Source organism: Oncorhynchus clarkii, chromosome 3 (genome assembly GCF_045791955.1).
Source record: "Oncorhynchus clarkii lewisi isolate Uvic-CL-2024 chromosome 3, UVic_Ocla_1.0, whole genome shotgun sequence".
NCBI classification, from domain to species: Eukaryota; Metazoa; Chordata; class Actinopteri; order Salmoniformes; family Salmonidae; genus Oncorhynchus; species Oncorhynchus clarkii.
The window spans coordinates 30,403,253-30,418,407 of record NC_092149.1 but is presented as its reverse complement, the minus strand read 5'-3'; the positions used below and the strand labels follow the sequence as shown (position 1 = coordinate 30,418,407).

Genomic DNA, 15,155 nt, shown 5'->3' with positions numbered 1-15,155 from the left:
CACCATGCAGAAAGGTTACAAACAGTTCTAAATAGCAAATAACGGGATTCAAACGTAGACTGTGGAGAAAGAGACATTTTTAAAGAAACCACAACGTGTTTTAACTTTTTATCCTCAGCTTTTTACACCTCTATAATGCTTAATGAAGCATAATACGTTATAAGGAATGCATGACAGTCATGTGTACTGCCCAGAGCTACAATATTACGCGCGCTACTAAATCAAATTGTATTGGTCACATACATGTCCTATGGGTGACTACAATTTATTCAGTATCTGTGAGTTTGTAAAACTGAAATTTCATAAAGATACATGAAGAGAATACATAGTGACATGTAGCGCCCAATAATCTACACATTCTTGCAGAGGAACCGAGCGCTGTCCATCCCTATGCGACATCGCACTTCACGTCGTGCACTAGTCCTAACTGGTGATCAGGACGAGATGCTGCTTCCTAAACCACTCCAGATGATTATACCTAAACCGGCGGCTGTATTTAAATGATAACTAAGGTAAGATGATAAAAATCCACATTTTCAAATCAAATGACAACTTTTTGAGTAGTTGGCCAATTATTTTGTCTTGTGGAATGTAAAATATGAAAAATAGATTACACTGACTTTGTTTTCTAGGCACAACAAATTAGCATAAATTATGTGGCATGTTGTTTTAGTTGAATATTTCGTTTTTTTAGTGCCCTGTATAAATATTTGACAACATTACAGGAAATCATAAAGTACAGCTTCAGCCCATAGTTGATACAGTGACTCTGCAGATGGCCCATGTACTGTACATTGATTCTGTGCACCAACAATTGGGGTGTGAATCAACAATGATCGTGATTGACGAGATCGCATCCACACCTGTCATATAGAATGATGTCACACTTGAATACGACATGTTTTTTTCCCCTTTATGCATAGGGTGTGAATGTTGAGAAAGAACAACATGGGGAAAGGAGTGGCTCTGTTCCTTCTACTGTTGGCACTTCTTCACGAGGCTATAGGTCAGAGAAGAAGAAAAGGAAAATACAGTGTCCTCAGAGATGGAGGAAATGGTAAATGAAGTCCACATGTTAGTGAGGATGGTCAGTCACGGTGGCTTATCCATTTATTACTGTTTATCTATATGGCTACATTACATCTAAAATACCCCGGGCATGTTAAAGGGGGGCTGAACTTCCTGATTTAGCCTCGGTTTCAATTCTCATTAGGATATGCGTTCCGTAACATACCGTGTTTTTCCTAATTATCTCGCAAATCTTAGTTTTGGACTGACTTTATGTCGAAAATTATCCTATTTACACTTGAATACATGTTTCTCATATCGATGCCACACAGGCCGTTTTCAAAAGGAAAAGTTGCTTATTAAGTTCAGTTGCTCTTTAAGGTGTTTCTGTCTTTTGTAAAAAGGGTTCACAATCTGCTGGAGAAGTCAAATAACTTTCTCAGCCAACAAGAACATTTTAATTTATTGATGTCTAAGACATTGTAACCGTGATTTATTCTAAGAAGATGTACAGTGCATGCGGAAAGTTTTCAGACCCCTTAACTTTTTCCAAATGTTGTTTTCCCCCTAATCAATCTACACACAATACCCCATAATGCCAAAGCAAAAACAGGTTTTTAGATTTTTTTGCAAATGTATAATAAAAAAAATAAAAAACTGAAATATTACATTTACATAATTATTCAAACCCTTTACTCAGTACTATGTTGAAGCACCTTTGGCAACGATTACAGCCTTGAGTCTTCTTGGGTCTGATGCTACAAGCTTGGCACACCTGTATTTCGGGAGTTTCTCCCATTCTTCTCTGCAGATCCTCTTAAGCTCTGTCAGGTTGGATGTGGAGCATTGCTGCACAGCTATTTTCAGGTTTCTCCAGAGATGTTCGATCGGGTTCAAGTCTGGGCTCTGGCAGGGCCACTCAAGGACTTTCAGAGACTTGTCCCGAAGCCACTCCTGCATTGTTTTGGCTGTGTGCTTATGGTCGTTGTCCTGTTGGAAGGTGAACCTTCGCCCCAGTCAGGTCCTGAGCGTTCTGGAGCAGGTTTTCATCAAGGATCTCTCTGTACTTCGCTCTGTTCATCTTTCCCTCGATCCGGAGTAGTCTTTCAGTCCCTGCCGCTGAAAAACATCCCCACAGCATGATGCTACCACCACCATGCTTCACTGTAGGGATGGTGCCAGGTTTCCTCCAGTCGTGACACTTAGCATTCAGGCCAAAAGGTTCAATCTTGGTTTCAATAGACCAGATAATCTTGCTTCTCATGGTCTGAGAGTCTTTAGGTGCCTTTTGACAAACTCCAAGTGGCATGTCATGTGCCTTTTACTGAGGAGTGGCTTCCATCTGGCCACTCTACCATAAAGGCCTGATTGGTGGAATGCTGCAGATATGGTTGTCCTTCTGGAAGGTTCTCCCATCTCCACAGAGGAACTCTGGAGCTCTGTCAGAGTGACCATCGGGTTCTTGGTCACCTCCCTGACCAAGGCCCTTCTCCCCCGATTGCTCAGTTTGACTGGGCGCCAACTCTAGGAAGAGTCTTGGTGGTTCCAAACTTCTTCCATTTAAGAGTCATGGTGGCCACTGTGTTCTTGGGGACCTTCAACGCTGCAGAAATGTTTAGGTACCCTTCCCCAGATCTGTGCCTCGACACAATCCTGTCTCGGAGCGCTATGGACAATTCCTTCGACCTCATAGCTTGGTTTTTGCTCTGACATGCACTGTCAACTGTGGGACCTTAAATAGACAGGTGTGTGCCTTTCCAAATCATGTCCAATCATTTGAATTTACTACAGGTGGACTCCAATCAACTTGAAGAAACATCTCAAGGATGATCAATGGTAACAGGATGCACCTGAGCTCAATTTCGATTCTCATAGCAAAGGGCCTGAATACTTATGTAAATACGTTTTTTCTGTTTTTGCTTTGTCATTATGGTGTATTGTGTGTAGATTGATGAAAACATATATTTTTAAAATCCATTTTATATTTAAGGCTGTGACATAACAAAAGGCAAAAAAAGTTCAAGGGGTCTGAATTCTTTCCGAATGCACTGAACAAAAATATAAATGCAACAATTTCAAAGATAAGGAAATCAGTCAATTGAAAAAACATTATTAGGCCCTAACCTACGGATTGCACATGACTGACAGATATGCATCTGTTGGTCACATATACCTAAAAAAATGTTTTAAAAAAAAGTAGGGGCGTGGATCGGAAAACCAGTCAGTATCTGGTGTGACCACCATTTGCCTCATGCAGCTCGAAACATTTCCTTCACATAGAGCTGATCAGGATGTTGATTGTGGCCTGTGGAATGTTGTCTCTTCAATGTCTGTGCAAAATTGTTGGATATTGGAGGGAACTGGAACACGCTATTGTACACGTCAATCCAGAGCATCCCAAACATGCTCAATGGGTGACATGTCTGGTGAGTATGCAGGCCATGGAAGAACTGGGACATTTTCACCTTCCAGTAATTGTGTACAGATCCTTGCAACATAGGGCCATGCATTATCATGCTGAAATGTGAGGTGATGGCGGCGGATGAATTGCACAACAATGGTCCTCAAGATCTCGTCACGGTGTCTCTGTGCATTCAAATTGCCATCAATAAAATAATTTGTGTTCATTGTCCGTAGCTAATGCCTGCTCATACCATAACCCCATCACCACCCATGGGGCACTCTGTTTACAATGTTGACATCAGCAAACAGCTCGCCCACACAACGCCATACACGTTGTCTGTGGTTGTGAGGCTGCCAAAAAAAGGAATGTACTGCCAAATTCCTAAACCTATATTGGAGGTGGCTGGTCGTTTCACGAGGTGAAATAAAATATCCCAGACATGTTCCATATGCACAAAAGGCTTATTTCTTTCAAATCTTGTGCAAACATTTGTTTACATCCCTTTTAGTGAGAATTTCTCCTTTGCCAAGAAAATCCCTCCACCTGACAGGTGTGGCATATCAAGAAGCTGATTAAACAGCATGATTATTACACAGGTGCACCTTGTGCTGCAATAAAGCCTTTTGTACGGAAACACTAATTCTAATTGGCTGGGCCTGGCTCCCAATTGGGTGGGCCTATGCCCCCTCCCAGGCCCACCCATGACTGCGCCCCTGCCCAGTTATGTGAAATCAGTGGTGAAAAAGTACCCAATTGTCATACTTGTAAAAGTATAGATACCTTCCATAAAAGTTACTATACTAAAGGATAGAAAGTTACTCAAGTAGAAGTAAAAGTCACCCAGTAAAATACTACTTGAGTAAAAGTCTAAAAGTATTTGGTTCTAAATATTCTTAAGTATCAAAAGTAAATGTAATTGCTAATATATACTTAAGTATCAAAAGTAAAAGTATAAATCCTTTCAAATTCCTTCTATTACGCAAAGCAGGCAGCACCTTTTTCTTGTTTTAAAAATGTATTGATAGTCAGGGGCACACTCCAAGACTCAGACATTATTTACAAAAGATGCATTTGTATTTAGTGAGTCCGCCAGATCAGAGGCAGAAGGGATTGTGCGTGAATTGATAAGTGCGTGAATTGGACAATTTCACCCGTCCTGCTAAGCATTCAAAATGTAATACTTTTGGGTGTCAGAGAAAATGTATGGAGTAAAAAGTACATTATTTTCTTTAGGAATGTAGTTAAGTAAAAGTAGTAAAAAATATAAATAGTAAAGTACAGATACCCCAAAAAACTACTTAAGTAGTACCTTAAAGTATTTTTACTTAAGTACTTTACATCACTGTGTGAAATCCATAGATTAGGGCCTAATTTATTTATTTTAATTGACTGATTTCCTTATGAACTGTAACTCAGCAAAAATATTTGAAATTGTTGCATGTTGCGTTTATATTTTTGTTCAGTATAGATGCTCATTTGCGTTTGACATTGGCCTGAAGTTTATCCACTCGATCTCCATGTGAAACACATGTATGTATCCCTCTCCCAGACATGACAACATGTTCCATGGAGGTGGCCTTCATTCTGGACAGTTCGGAGAGTGCCAAGACCTTCCTGTTCGAGAAGCAGAAGTCCTTTGTTCTGCATTTCAGCACTCGTCTCACCATGCTCCAGGTGTCTGGATGGACCCTGAAGCTGCGGATGGCTGCTCTGCAGTACAGCAGCTCCGTGTCTATAGAGCACAGCTTCACTGCCTGGCAGGACCTGGATGTGTTCCACAGCAGAGTCAGCTCCATGGCCTACATAGGCCATGGCACCTACTCCACCTACGCCATCACCAACGCCACGCAGCTCTTCACCCAGGAGACCAAGGAGGACAGTGTCAGGGTGGAGGTGCTCATGACTGACGGTGCCGATCATCCGAGGAACCCTGATGTGATCGGAGCAGCGGCAGATGCTAAGGCTAGTGGCGTGAAGCTCTTTGCTATAGGGTTGTCGGACCTGGCCCGCCAGAGCCAGAAAAGTGCCAAACTTCGGGCTATCGCCAGCACACCGGCCCAGCAGTTCGTCCACAGTCTCACTGACCCCCAGCTAGAGGAGAAGTTACTGAAAGAGTTGGTGAGTGTTCTGTCATCAAAGTCACCCTACACTCAAGTTGAAGATGATTGGTATGCTGAACCACGCCAGCACGGTATGGTTTGGAATCATTAGTTTGTAGTGTGAAATGGGTATGATAGTACCTCCACACTGTCTTTTCTATATGAGTATGAGAACTTCACAGCTTTTTCCAGAGGTTTGTGAGGGTACAAAGTGAGGGAAACTAAGTTAGTTGGCACACAACATCCCTGTCCAACAGTTCTGAGCTCCTCAGATAAACTTGTGTGGGGAATTCCCTAATATGCATTTTCCATAAGCACAGAGATTTGTCTATAGTCTAAATGAGGTCAAGACCTGTCTATGGACAGACAATAGCATGAATTATACATTTACCAAAAATCCATCATTGTTTTTCTAATTCATATTCATCATTAGCAGAGGTTTAAAAGAGAACAGCTTTATTAAGCAAAACCGACATGAAGTGACCTAGCCTTCTATCGCCTGTCCCCTCTGTTGTTTTATTCTTCCTTAGAACAATGTCTTGACCATCTGTACCATTGTTCATGTACAGCAAGGCTTGCTCAGGTACAATACAATGTTCAGTCAATAGTGGTACTGTTGGAATTGTTTCTAGGTAAAAATCTCACACAATCTTGTATTTGTTTCCATCCAGGGTGCAATAGCGCTTGAGGTGGTAAGTACTTCAAAACAATAAACACTACATTGGCACAGGAAGTAGCAGGTGGAGTGATAAGATTGATTTTGTATTTTTTTCATTGTATCAGTGTCCACAGGCTAAAGTGTGTTTGTGTGAAAGAGGGGAGAGAGGCCCTCCTGGAAACCCAGTGAGTACACTAGACGTTTTTCAACAGAACATGTTAGGTCTACAGTGAGGATTATGCAGTAACCCAGTATGACTGACACATCACACAAAACAAAATAAAAGCATTATAAGAAATACCAAATACTCTCATTCAACAGTGACTCCATATACTAACGTATTGTGTTTCGTCAAGGGTAAAAAAGGAGATCCAGGATATGAAGGACCATCTGGTTCAAAAGGATCAAGGGTAAGTCGTAAAACGATAGAGATTTTCACTATTTTAATGACCTCAGTGATCTACATACAATCCTGATCTCACATTTATAACACTGTCTCAATTCTACAAGGGAGAACCTGGAGTCAGTGGCCGACCAGGAAGTGACGGTCTTGAGGTATATTTATATTTCTTTATTCTGTAACTATTTTCTGAGGCATTCTATTCTAATTAACTTCCATCTAACCGCCATATTCCCATAGTTGACTGAGATACCTTCAGCACTGGGTGTTGAACACGGTTGTTCTTACTTCACAGGGCAGTCCTGGTTATAAAGGTGACAAGGTGGGACATCTGCTTTCAAGACATTTCAGAATACAACTGTCTTGCTTAAAAGTGTTTTGCCAATGATTGGTTGAACTTGTGCTGTATTTCAGGGGGAGATAGGAGACTGTGGCACCCCTGGGGAAAAAGGAGATGAAGTAAGTACAATGATTAATGTGCCATTTTGGTTCAATCAACATTGTGATCTATTCTACAGTATGTGTGCCAACTGAAGCATGATGTCATATTACAGGGCCCTGGAGGACCTCCTGGCCCACGGGGACCCAGAGGAGACCAGGTACAATGTATCATTGTTGTTTTTACTCCTTCAATATATGAACAGGTATATTTCGCTACCTTTTTAGGACCTTGTTCTAATCATGATTGCATATGATACAGTATGTTCATCTGAAATAGGTTAATTGATTCTCAATTAATGATGCACTTTAGAGCAAGGGCTGAGTACTTTTTTCACTAAGATGTTGTTTGATGACAGGGTGAAAATACCTGAGTCCTGATTACAGACATTGAGAACAGACTGCATATAAGTCAGTCAGAGACATCCCTTATTCCCTTTCATTCTCAAACATGGATAATGGAAGTTGAGTTTTGTCATTTTCCCACCCATGCACTTATGGAATGTGAATTTTGGATTACGCCTAATCCCAATGCTAATGTGAGTATCTAAAGCAGTGAATCCAGGCTTGCAGGATATTATTCTTTTCCAGGAGCAGACTTTGTGTCGTAGGATTAGCTGCTAGGACAGGGTTGCCAGTGCAGTGGCACTGTTCCTCCTCACTACCAGCCCCTCGTCTGGCATGGTATCAGTAATTGTGTTGTTTTGACACCAGGCCCTGAGAATGGAACAAAACTACTGCTCTGATCTCTATAGTTCTGTGCATTTGTATTGCATTAGTTCAACTGTAAGAATTGACTACTAACTGGTACAATGTAAAATACTCCTCACAATATAGATTTGGCAGATATCAGGGATGAGTTAGATTTTCTGGGCTATCAATTCTATACTAACAATAGCTACATACTGTACAGTGAGAAAAAAAGGCTGTTGTACACGCCATTTCAAAACCATTTCACATGGACCTGTTAGGATACTGCAATGGAACCAGTGCATTATATGAATCAACTTCATTGTGCTTTTATTCATGAAGGTAATTTTGAGATTTTTTTTGGTTTCTTCCACAGGGTGTTAACGGACCACCCGGGGACCAGGGTCCGGAGGGCCAAACAGGACCTAAAGTAGGCACGCTGATTCTCAGCCAATGACATTCATGGGGTGCTAGGAAATCAGCCAATTACATTCATGGGTGCTACTTACATGCAAACACATTTTCACACAGCATCTCTATTGTCAAAGTGTGTTGCTTGGCCAGAGAAGCCATGAGAGCTGAGTTGATCTTTCTGTCCATGTCTATTTAAATACTGATCCTTCACTTTCTCTCACACATTGACCAGACCTCTCAAACAAGGAAGGCCTTGGAATCAAGTAATTTATAGCCATTTAGCTATTTAGATTTTTTTTAATTCAAGTTCTGATGTAATCAAGAACAAAGTATAGCAGGAACAAGTGACAGATGCGTTGTTGAATCCCATGAAGATCCTGTCTTTTTTTTCCATCCTCGTACACTTCTGTTGGAATGGATAGAGTTCCTCTGTGGAGAAGCACTGGGGAAGGGTTTTCTCTTATAGTATGAGCTTGGAATAGAAGTGTTTTATGACTAACTTGTTGGTGGTGTGGGTTTCAAGTAGTAGGCGTTTTGACAAATTCACACTGTGATCGTACACCTCTAACACAGGGGGACCAAGGACCCATCGGTGCATCTGGACCAGCAGGTGACATTGGCATTGGGTTCCCAGGTCCAAAGGTAACCTAATAATAACCATAACAGAGATTATGCTATACATTTACAGTTTATGTAAATAACATAAATGCTGAAATGTGTCATTGTTCTCAGGGGGCCAAAGGAATTCAGGGAAGACCAGGAACCCTTGGTCCCATTGGAATTGGAGAGCCAGGACAGCCAGTAAGTATTACTGTAGATGCCAGCTTTGGATACCTAAACAGTGATCGCTATGGGAACATTATACATGACCCTATCCTTCTACCTCTGATCCATATGAGCAGATTGGACAATGGTAATCTAAAAATAAAAATAAATGTTGCTATTTACTGGACAGAAAATTAGAAAACTGTTTGAGGGTCAAAAATGATGAGACTGTTTGTTTATTTCAGGGACCCCCAGGACTTGCTGGAGCACAGGGTAACCAGGGAGCTGTTGGGGAGGGGCTCCCTGGCCCAAAGGTGGGCAAATATTTGAGTGTCCGAGCATTATCCTGTTTCATGTATACCGTTAGGTATAACTGTGCACATCCTTAAGTCTGAATGAAGTCTGGTGTAAGTACAATGGGCCATTAATATGTCATTTTAAGAAATATCAATGTGGACTCAAGTATCTATTTTTCAGGGGGATCGAGGCTACGAGGGCCCCAGAGGTGAGCGTGGTCTCACTGGTGTTGGGGTCAAAGGTGATAAGGTAAAGCAAGTTTAAGACTATTGGACATTACTATGTTGAGGTCTTATGTTGTTCCGTATGAGGATAAATGATCAATGATCCATTGAGAATGATCCCATATTCCTTCAGTGAAATGACATTTGACGAGAGGTCTTGTGTTTTTTTCAGGGAAATCCTGGACAGCTTGGATCACAAGGACCGGTGGGAATGCCAGGGGCAGGAATTCAAGGAGAAAAGGTACATTCTGATTAAACTGCAGTCAGATCCTTTTGTATAATGTACATTTGTCTATTCTCAAACATACTGTATACTCACACATATTTATACTCATATTCCTTTTCTTCAAATGTCCCCTTCTTTCCAGGGGAGCCAAGGGCCAGTTGGCCCTCCAGGCCCCAGAGGGAATCCAGGTGTGGGACTTATGGGCCAAAAGGTAAGGTTGAATGTCACATGATCAAAGGGAGTCTAATGTCAGGCAAAAACTAAAGTCTTGGATCTGAATGCAAGACTCAAACGTACAGTATATTCATTTAGTAAATATGATGCCACATATACTGTTTGTTCTGCAGGGAAGCCAAGGCTTCTCAGGTGAGCCTGGAATCCCAGGGGAGAGAGGAGTCGGGGAGCCAGGATCTAAAGTAAGTCTGATGGTTCAGTAAGACAGTATTTAAACCAGATCAAGTAAAACTGTGTTAATAGAGATTTGTAAATGCTCCTCTAGGGAAACCCAGGATCGGAGGGGTTGCCTGGTATTCCGGGCCTCTCTGGAGAGGATGGAGACATAGGACAGAAGGTGGGCACAGTGTGCTGTGATGCAATGTCATTATCACTAGGACAGTACATTAATGCCAGTCTGTCAACTCAGTGTTTATTGTTTACAGTATTGTGTATTTATTTCACATGGTATCAGGGTGACATTGGGTTACAGGGGCCCAGGGGACCTGATGGGGCACCCGGAAAAGGTGTCCCTGGAGAAAAGGTACAAATCAGCAGTCTTAAAGCATTTTCACTATTTCAAAGGATGTATGGAAGAGTGTTTGAAATCAATCTGTGACTATTCTCTCAGGGGGACCGAGGGGAGCGGGGCTCCAGGGGCCAGCTAGGGGCAGTAGGGCCTGTGGGGCCAATGGGGGCCAAGGTAAGCACATGCACAACAGTCATGCTCAACACTACTGACCCAAAGCATGGTTGGTTCTGCTATTATAAAATGTTTCCTGTTTCAGGGTGAACCCGGAAGTGCTGGACGAGCAGGTACAAATGGACCACCTGGGCGGGGATTACCCGGTATCAAGGTATGTTCTGGTGAGAAGGAACATTAACAACACTGTTGGTTACCACTTTATTAGGATATTAAAGTGTTACCATATCTTAAGGATGATGTCAGTGTTCTATTTTATGTTGGGTTGTTTTGTTTCCAGGGGGACCCTGGTGCGGTCGGCCCACCCGGACATGTTGGCGAACCAGGAATAGGAATCACTGGACCGAAGGTCATTTGATTCAGCTTCTTTCAGTTTGATTTGAGAGGTGCAAGTATTTCTCAGATGTCCAATGAACCACATAAGACCATTGGTGTGAAACCACTCTCACTTTTTAGGGTGAGAGAGGGCTACCAGGGCCCATTGGTCCACCTGGGCTTGAAGGGGAAGGCCTCCCTGGAACTCCAGTAACTATCCCCATTTTCTCTAGTATTATGATCATATTTATTGATCTATGCTGACTATTCAGTTTGAATACTGTATGAATGGATGTTCTGTCATGTTTATTAGGGAGCCCCTGGAGTACCAGGACTGACAGGTGAGACTGGACCAGAAGGAAAAGGTTTACCTGGTCCTAAGGTGAGTTTCCAGTATAATGATTGCATAAACTCTATTTAGGACACAAAATAACCTTAACCCAATTATAGGGGCAACTTAATGTGTTTGTTTTTGTGATCTATATATATATAAGTATTTAACCTGAGGATCTTTCTGTTCAGGGAGACCGGGGAACTCCAGGCCCCACAGGACCAGTTGGAGCACCTGGAGTCGGGCTAATGGGTCCCAAGGTCATGAATCCTATTCGGACCAATAATAATCATTTTATCAATGTGTAGGAGGAGAAATGAGCCATCGTGATTGGAGTACACAGGATTGAGAAAGATTGATAGGAACCGTATGACTGGCGGAGCATCAAGATGACATGATTCTCTCTGCAGGGGTCAGCAGGTCAGATTGGAGCACCGGGTCCCCAGGGAGTGCCTGGAGAGGGCATTCAAGGACCAAAGGTACAGTTAAAGGACCATTTAGTATGCCATGTTAGGTCATTGTACAGCCAGGCATACAGTATACTAATGCTGTGTTTCCACAGGTCAAATTTCTGAATTGATTTTGTCTGATAGGGGGAGTCAGGATTCCAGGGGATCACGGGCCCCAGGGGGCCCCCAGGACAGGGTATTCAAGGGGATAAGGTAAGAACCTCCACACAAGCAACATAAAATGTAGCTTAATAAATACATAATGTTATCCAATCTATAATCTCGGGACCCAGAACCAAATCAAGTCTCATAAATGGTCTTGAACTTGACAAAGTTTTAATGCTTTCCAAGTTCTAGAAAAGTTCTGCAGTTTTGCCGTTCCTACAGGGAGACAGGGGGTTCGTGGGTGAACGAGGCAGAAAGGGGGACAGGGGAGAGACTGGAGAGAGAGGAGCTGCTGGACCTTTGGTACTAGTCTTACTATAAATCTGGAAAAAGCATGGACATTATCAGATGTATATATTTGTTATTGAGTGACCTCCTGAATTACAGGGCAGACTGGGAGAAAAAGGGGAACCTGGCCTAACAGTGAGTATAGTCTGTTTTGTACACTGTAACCTCCGTACTGTAGTATTACAATGACTAGGCACTAAAGTGTTTTACCATCTTTTACAGAGAGAGGAGGTCATCAAACTGGTCAGATCTATATGTGGTTAGTGTGGTACTGTGGTAATTCACACATCAGGTACAATACCATACCTGTAATGGCTGTTTGCAGACTTTCAATGATTTTTTCTCTTTCCCCAGGTTGTGGGGTGAAGTGCCGTGAGAGCCCACTGGAGGTGGTCTTTGTGATTGACAGCTCAGAAAGCGTTGGCCCCGACAACTTCAACGTGGTCAAGGACTTTGTGAACGCTCTGGTCGACCGCGCCTCCGTGAGCCGGGAGGCCACTCACGTCGGGGTGGTCCTCTACAGCCACATCAACATGGTGGTGGTCAGTCTGCACCAGCAGGCCAGCCGGGACCAGGTCAAGACTCTCAGTTTTACATTTCTCAAAACTTTGAGGCCTCTGTAATGATAACATTCAATTCATATGACATACATGTAACTGTTCAATGCAAGGTGATTTTCTCTCAAGTGTCCAAAATGAAAAGTTTTACTCTCTAATACAGTAGTCTGGTCCCAGATCTGTTTGTGCTGTCTTGCCAACTCTTATGGTCATTGTCACAACCAGGCTACATCAGAGATTTTATAAATATTTATCACCACCAGGTGAAGGCGGCGGTCCGCACTATGACCTACCTGGGCGAAGGCACCTTTACGGGCAGCGCCATCCATCAGGCCAACCAGGTGTTCCGGGCGGCCAGGCCCGGGGTGAGGAAAGTGGCCATAGTGATCACAGATGGACAGGCGGACGAGAGGGACACTGTGAGGCTGGAGGAGGCGGTGAAAGAGGCCAATGGCAGTAACATTGAGACGTTTGTCATCGGGGTGGTGAACCAGAGTGATCCGCTGTACGAGGAGTTTAAGAAAGAGCTCCACCTCATGGCCTCTGACCCAGACAGGGAACACGTGTATCTGATTGATGACTTCAGGACACTTCCTGGTAAGCAGGAAGTACCTTTCACTGATATCCATCCTTACTGAAGTTTATGTTCCTTGTAAAGGAAGATCTTGTAAAGCCAGTTATATCTGAAGAGTTAACTAAATACTTCTAAAGCCAGAGAAACACCTGTGCTGTTAAAACTAGCCAAAGAAAATACAGTCCTAAATATCTGTACGTTTTACATAGCTGTGTCTCATTGCCTAGTCCCAATAATATCAGGGTACTGTCTTGTCTTGGATCATCCAGCCCTTGAGAGCAAGCTGCTGAGTCGGATCTGTGAGAGTGATGGTGGGGCCCAGTTCAGCTCCATCCCCAGCTCCAGATACTCCCCCGGAACCCCTGGACAAGCTGGGATTGTCAGGGAAACCCCAGAGAGGACTGATACCGACACGCCCACTTTCAATGGAGACTTCAAGAAAACACAGATGGTGGTGAGAATGACAACACTCCCACTCAGAATAGGGCTGCACATTTACTGAGTTTTACTGAGCTCACTAAGCTTTGCAGTACAATATATCATGTCATTGTAAAATATAATATTGTGAAGAAAATTAGGAGAACTCACCATAACCAAAATATTGCTAAAAAAGGGCCCACATAAGGATAGTGTCTGAACTTAGGCCCAAAATTGTATTTCCGCTAAAATCAGCCATGAATTGAGTGTGTGTACGTGCACATGTTCATTTGCATGCGTTCATACATGGACCTGTGTTCATACATGGACCTGTGTGTCAAGATTTTGATTGCAATCACATATTATAGACAATAACTTCAAGCCTATGCAGGTACAATCACATACTATAGCAGATGTACAGAGTACATCTATCCATTTAACCATTTCTTTACCCTGGTTTAAACAGCCAGGTCCACCAGGAGAGTCAGACAGAGTCTTTACCCCAACGGGCCCCGAGACCGGGGACCGAGATAACTCGGAGACCTACAGGGTCCCATCCTTTGACAGGGAACCCTTCAAGCGCCTACCAGAGTTCCTTCTTCCGTCAGAGGTGAAGAACCCCACCCACGGTGTGGTCATGACTGGCCCTCAGGCCCCCACCCAGATGCCCCTTCCCGTAGTAAAGCTACCCAGGCTCCCCCCAACCTCTCCACCTCTGCCCCAGGATGCTTTAATACCAGGTAATTTGATTTATTGGATATAGCACTTTTCCAAAGCTCAAACTACTGTGTAGCACCTTACTGATATTTCCCCATTTCCTACAGTACAAGTAAAATCAATATCCTCTATTTCTCTTCCCTTTTCCCAGATGAGAGTTGTGGACAGATTCTGGACCCCGGGCCTTGCAGGAATTATGTTGTGAAGTGGTACTATGACACTACGGCTAACGCCTGTGCCCAGTTCTGGTTTGGAGGTTGTCAGGGAAACCAAAACCAGTTTGAGTCGGAGAAGAGCTGCAAAAAAACCTGTGTGAAGGTCTAACAAACACGTTTGTTGACTTGTTTTGAATGCTTACAAATCTACTTGATTGTATTGATGAGACAGATGATATATTTGTGTCAAAGGTGGGTCAATTTCAATATCAGTGCCTTATCTCTTCACCAATACTTTGACATGGGGATAGAAAACTTGTCAAAGAGAGGAGGACTAGGTCATTTTAGGACCAAATGTTCAATCACAATTATTTTGGATTCGTATTCTCTCGTCTTGGAACTGTTGGTGGTAACATGACACCATTTCAATTTAACTTGAATTAAATCGAATGAATCCCCTCAGGGGAAATAAGCTATTCACATAACTCTGTATATATGTGTGTCCTTGGTTTAACATACCTCCAAGAAATGAGGGAGCTTAACTGTAAGTGAATGAGACTTAGGGCTTTTGGAAGAAGTATACAGTGAGGGAACCATTCCATTTATTAATCTTCAAGATGGAGCAATAAGGGCAGTGCGAACCGTATT

General features: G+C 42.9%; 1 protein-coding gene across 1 annotated transcript; it reads left to right on the top strand.

Annotated features, from left to right (window-relative positions):
• The first annotated feature begins 409 nt into the window (after positions 1-409).
• On the top strand, positions 410-14,996 carry LOC139392884 (collagen alpha-1(XXVIII) chain-like). Its single transcript, XM_071141205.1, has 36 exons — positions 410-512; positions 924-1,057; positions 4,962-5,530; positions 6,183-6,203; positions 6,295-6,354; positions 6,526-6,579; positions 6,680-6,724; positions 6,865-6,891; positions 6,984-7,028; positions 7,124-7,168; positions 8,074-8,127; positions 8,685-8,753; positions 8,844-8,912; positions 9,122-9,190; positions 9,354-9,422; positions 9,570-9,638; positions 9,766-9,834; positions 9,971-10,039; positions 10,123-10,194; positions 10,312-10,380; positions 10,468-10,539; positions 10,625-10,693; positions 10,820-10,888; positions 10,996-11,064; positions 11,168-11,236; positions 11,377-11,445; positions 11,596-11,664; positions 11,779-11,847; positions 12,022-12,102; positions 12,187-12,222; positions 12,310-12,346; positions 12,442-12,662; positions 12,908-13,241; positions 13,488-13,672; positions 14,102-14,375; positions 14,504-14,996. The coding sequence occupies exons 2-36, from the start codon at positions 931-933 to the stop codon at positions 14,674-14,676; spliced, it is 3,567 nt and encodes a 1,188-aa protein (XP_070997306.1). The 5' UTR covers positions 410-512; positions 924-930; the 3' UTR covers positions 14,677-14,996.
• The last annotated feature ends 159 nt before the right edge of the window (positions 14,997-15,155 follow it).